Source organism: Tupaia chinensis, unplaced genomic scaffold (assembly GCF_000334495.1).
Source record: "Tupaia chinensis unplaced genomic scaffold, TupChi_1.0 Scaffold000600_1, whole genome shotgun sequence".
Classification (NCBI taxonomy): Eukaryota; Metazoa; Chordata; class Mammalia; order Scandentia; family Tupaiidae; genus Tupaia; species Tupaia belangeri.
Window position 1 is genome coordinate 867,734 of NW_006160117.1, and position 5,583 is coordinate 873,316.

At 48.6% G+C, this 5,583-nt stretch overlaps 1 protein-coding gene across 1 annotated transcript in view; it reads right to left on the reverse strand.

The window, feature by feature from the left end:
* The window catches only part of ARX (aristaless related homeobox), a 10,159-nt gene that overhangs the window by 1,848 nt on the left and 2,728 nt on the right, over positions 1–5,583 (reverse strand). The window contains exons 3-5 of the mRNA XM_027775711.1: positions 5,444–5,579; positions 2,757–2,872; positions 1,466–1,729 (exon numbers count right to left, since the gene is read on the reverse strand). Of these exons, the coding sequence (XP_027631512.1) occupies positions 1,466–1,729; positions 2,757–2,872; positions 5,444–5,579 (516 nt within the window). The remainder of the gene's footprint in view (positions 1–1,465; positions 1,730–2,756; positions 2,873–5,443; positions 5,580–5,583) is intronic.

Here is a 5,583-nt window from a genome sequence, read left to right on the forward strand (position 1 = left end):
AGACAGATTTGTGGCTGGCCAAAGGAGCCCAAACTTAAAGCCCACAGGAAACCAGGGGCAAGCCAACCCTTAGAGTGGGCATTCCAACTAGGCCACTTTTCCAAGTTTAAAGTCAGTGGTTCAGTGCGTTTGGAGACGGTGAACTACAGTTTAAATGTCTGTGCTGTCACTTGCTGTGCATCTTTTACACAGGTCACCATATCCTCCCTGAACCTTAGTTTTCTAATCTGTAAAATGGGGATAATAAACTTTACTCATAAGGCAGTTGTGAGGAATGAGTACAAGTGAAAGCACACATTCAGTGGTGACTCTTGGGAATGGGCAGTCACCAACAGACGGTGAACTACAGTTTAAATGTCTGTGCTGTCACTTGCTGTGCATCTTTTACACAGGTCACCATATCCTCCCTGAACCTTAGTTTTCTAATCTGTAAAATGGGGATAATAAACTTTACTCATAAGGCAGTTGTGAGGAATGAGTACAAGTGAAAGCACACATTCAGTGGTGACTCTTGGGAATGGACAGTCACCAAAAGATGATATGACATGTCTGTTTTACTGCCTATCAGCCATTTTCACCTATTTCAGGCTTACCCAAGAGCTGGCAAAAGCCTTGCTCGATATTGAAAAAGAAAGCAGAAAGGCAGTTGATTTCTTTCTTCTTTCTAGAAATATGTATTGACCACCCAAGAGCACTATAATGGGTCCTGGGGTTCAAAGGGAAGGGAAAAGGAATGCTCAAGGCAGTTAGCAAAGGGGCACACCTTTTAGGGGACCAGTTCTGCACAGCTTGCTGTCTGCAGGGAGTCCATGTAGGCCTCAGGTCTATGCAGGAAAATACTGACTGCCTGGACCAGGTCTGGAGCAATATCTGGGCAGGTGGAACTCAGAGGGCAAAATATGCACAGATTTTTCACATCTTCTGTGCTAACAGGTCCTTTATTTCCTTCTGGGGATGCAGTTTAAATAGATTATTTAAATAAGATAGTTCTAGGCTTGGGGGAGGTTTTCGACATAAGGTATTTTCCTAATTGTTAATAGATAGCAGTTCTAATAGAGACCTTTGCCTGAAATATGGCAGCTACCATCATCTAAAAATAACCCCCAGGAGCATGAAATTATTTTTATGTGACCTGCTCATCACACCCACAGCTGAGAAGATATGTGCCTTCTCCCCTGAAGGCATTAATATTTTTAGGGTTGGGTTTATGACTGCACACAAATCTAAAAATTAAGAATGAACTCCAGGCTGTACAGAGTTATATTCAAATATAATGTAAATTATCCCAGAGGAATGGGTTTAAAAATTGTAAAGACATCTGTATCTTTCAAATAGACACCCTGAGGGTGGTTGTTACTAGCAAGAGCTTGGTTTGACTTCTAGACAGCCACCCAGGCCCCGAAAAAGGGAGAATCCAAATCAATTGATTATTTAGAATTCTGCTGAAAAAGGGCCCATCCCCAACCATCCACAGACTTCAAATAATCGACTTGTGACTCTGACTCGCAGGAAACACTCCACTGTGGAAATTCAGAGGCTTGAAAAAGCAAGACTGTATATGGGCCCAGGCTGGGTGGGCAGCTTTTGTGTATCCAAATCTGTCTAGACAGGAATATCCGCCACTCCTTGCTCAGAGTGAAAGGAGTAAAGGAGGGGAACTGGGGCAGGAGAGCCAGAGCGCCCTTTAGAGAACCTGGAATCCTTCTTACAGAGCGGCTCTCCCGCTCAACTGCAATTATCAAGATGTCCCCCTGCAATTCCTCATTATTGAATTAATACCTCTGAGGCCCCCCAAAGGTAAACGAAAGGACTCTAATAATTCATATTCACTTAATTACGTCTTCTCCAGTGAATAGGAGGAGAGGAGAAGGGGAGGGGGCGCTCTCTTTCTTTTTAAAAGTTATTTAACTTTCCCACGATTCGTTCCCCTGAGCTGAAAACGAGGAGTTGCTGTCACATCTCTGTTTGACAATGGAGAAATGTGTCAACAGAAAGGAGGGGACAGGCCTCATCATTAGTCCTCTAATGCAAGAAGCTGTTGTGTATTAAATGAGCCATATGGAATTTATTGTGCTTTATCAGCGCCTGATTTTGACTGTAAAGTGATTCACTCAGCTCCTAACCTGGGGACATCTGTTTTCTGTTGGCCATCGGGGCTGCCCAGTGTTGATCGTCTCTTTGGTTATGAGGCCTGGGTTCGGAAATGCACTCTGGTATGGGGCTGCAAACACCTTTAATAGCATTGCACTCACTCCCTATTAGATCAATGTGGGCTCATTGCTATAAAAAATGGGAAATCAAATAGCATTAGCCAGCTCCTTGTGCGGGGCGGAGGGGAAATCAAACAGCATTTTGCCTTCAAATGGCCCTGTTTGTTCTAGCACTAAGTGGGCTTTTATGAAGCCCGATTGGAGACTTAATCGCAGCCAAATACCTGCTTGGAGCTGAGCGGATTTGTCTAACAACCAAATCCATGCTCCATCCCATTATTTCAATCAGGAGAAGTCGGTGGGTGGATTGTTTCCTAGAGGGGCTTTGGGACTGGGGACTCCTGAACTGTGGTCTCAGGGACTCTGAAACCCCTGTTTAGATCCTGGACTCCTTTCTCAGGCTCCCAAGCCCAGAAACTTTCTCCTTCCATGTCTCAAGTCTTCAGTTTTCACTACCTTTTTGTGAGTGCTTGGGTCTACTTTTTCTGATTCTGCTTCTCTCTTTCTTTTGCGAAGAGGGTCCCAATCCTCTTCCCATCCATCAGCCCCCTCTCTCTGTCCCCCCACTGTCCTCCAGCCCTTCCACCTCCCTTCTTCCATCTGTGGTGCAGCTCACCTGGACACGGGCCTCAGTCAAGTCCAGTCTCATGGCCAGTTCCTCCCTGTAAGAAAGCAACACACAGACAGAAGGTCACTCAGCAACTTCCAGCAACTCCTCCATGGCAGGCTACCTCCAGCAGGGTGTCCCCTGGCTGCCTGCCCCCCTCCCCAACTTACAGACACCACCATCCCTTCACCACTGGAGTACCTACTATGTAATGGAAACATAAAAACACACAACACCTTGCCAGATATAGTATTTTATGCATCATATTATATTTGAGTGTGAAGGGGTGGCTTCTTCAGGCCATAAGTATACAAATATGGGCACAGGGATTCTCTCTCTCTCTTTCTCTGTCTCTTAAGCCAGAGTTAGACAAGAACCCCTGCTACACACTTACACACAGCATGAATATCCTGTCTTGCCCTGATATTAAGTGGGAGAAGAACTCAGCATTCAACCAATTTTTTTTCCACTCTCTTGGTTTCATTATTCTTTAAAATTTTTCTCTCTCATTTTTCTCTCTCCCCTCTTTCCAGCTCTCTGCTTTTTCCTCCATCTCCTCCTCCCCCTTCTCTTCCCCTCACCCCTTTAGGTCACACTCCCCATTACCCTCTGGAGATATGTTAAGCTTGTTAAGAGTTCAGTGGGGTAATTTTTCGATTAAACAAAATTCTGCGCACCTCCTGACTCCAGTGCCCACTACAAACCCTGCCCATCTCAGGGGAAGTCAATTTAGCTGAAACCCTACCCCGTCATTGCAGTTATTACTGCGACAATTAAGGCAAATAGGAAACCATTAAGATGCTGTAAAACGGCTTACGACCTGTTTACCGAAAATATGAGTGCGCCCAGAATAATTGGCTCTCTGCCCGCTAATATGAAAGAGTGGGGGCTGCCCAAGCTTGGGACCCGGACTGGGCTGCTGACAGGCCCCCTGTCCATATCTGAACTATCAGCACTGGGAGAAACCCGCTTCGCTAAGCACTCCGTTGCTCCCCTGCACCAGTGGGTACCAGTAAATCTCAAACTCCAGTCCTGGCTGGCTCCTGTCAGAGTCAAGGGGGCTCAAACCCCTGGGATGGAAAGAGGTAGGAGTGGGTGTCCATCCCCTGCCGCTCCACTCACTCCACTCACGTTGGTTCCCTCCATCCCCCTCTGCTAAAAAAGGGTGACCCCAATGCCACCTGACGCCAGCCAGTTTTACTCTTTTGAAATGCACTTGTGTGAGATATTCGAAAAGCTGGCCCGCTAGCTATTTGATAGCACACACTGATTTTAAAATGCACTTCTTAAAGATAAACAAGAGACTGGGTGACACTGGGAAGGAGCAAGTTTAAATGACTTGGCCCCACATTAAGTCTGCTCTTTCCTATTTCTGGTTAGGAAAGAGTTTGGCAGTTGCCAGACCAACTCCGTCTCCTCTCGGGGTTGGCTCGGGCCTCCAGAGCCCTAAGCAACGATTTCTCCTGGTGTTCAAAAGGGCGGGCAGCTCTCCTCTTCTAAAATGCACATTGAAAAGCTGCACACGTATCCTGCGAAGGAGCTGCCCACACTTGACAGGCCCCATGCCAGACAGACACCGGTCCCTTTCTCCTTCCTCACTGGGGAACTTTTTGCCTGAATCCTGGCTCCTTGCCTGGGCAGAGACCTTGGCCTTGGGGCGGGAGAAAAAAGCCCCCAGCCCGGCTGGCGCACCAGTTTGGTTGGCTCAGCCCGGGCCCAGGGGCCCAGTCATACTGCTACATCTTTCCTTGGAAAATTCGGGGGAGCAGTAAGTGGAGTGTGACCAGGCCGAACCCTCGCTTAGACACTCAACCAAAGAGAAAATTCCCCCAACTGTTTGTCTACTGCCTGCCAGGCGTCCAGCAGTCACTGTCCACTCGGAAATCCATTTACATTAAACACAGGCTGGTCTTAATGTGTGTGTGTGTGGTTGGGGGGAGGCAGACACTAGAGGGGAAGATTCAGGCAGGCGTCCCTCAGGTGTACAAACACCAAACTCTGCCCAGTTTCCACTTCCTTCGGTTATTTCAGAAGGTCTTTAAACGACAGAACTCCGATCTTTTTAAAGGCCTTTCACAGGCAAGGGCTCCAGCTTCACTCCAAACATCGTAACTGATACCCAGCAGGCTCCTGGGGCGCCAGGCGGGGATGGCGAGCGCACAACACAAACGCCAAAAATAGCTGCTGCTTTGCTCAGGCGGCGCGTCCTCAGGCAGCGTTCCTGCTCTTTGCAGGGGACTTGCCCCTAGCCATGGTGCCCCGGGCCTTGAGGGTGTGTGTGTGCATCTCTAAGGTGGCGCGATCGGGGGCGCTCTTTTGGCGAGGCTGTTTCTTATTCTTTAACTAAAACTTGTCATTTGGAAACATTAAACTGGAACGACCTTGGAGAGGAAAGAAACCATCTCAGCTCAAACTTAAAGCTCGAATTCTGGGTGGGGTGGGCAGAGTGGCTCATTTAAGATGAGTAAGGAGTGGGTGTGTAGGGAGGGGCGCAGCTTGGTAGAGTCCAGAAGAGGTTCCTGACCCCAATCCAGGGCTCCTGCCCACTCCCTCCATCCCTCTCAGGGGCCTGCCGCGCCCTCCCGCCGCTGCCCACGCGCCCGCGGTGACCAGCCTGAGCTCATACCTTGTGAAGACGTCCGGGTAGTGCGTCTTCTGGAAAGCCCGCTCCAGTTCCTCCAGCTGGTAGCTGGTGAACGTGGTGCGGTAGCGCCTCTGTTTGCGCTTCAGCAGCCCCTCCTCTGAGTCGCTGCCTGCCGACAGGCA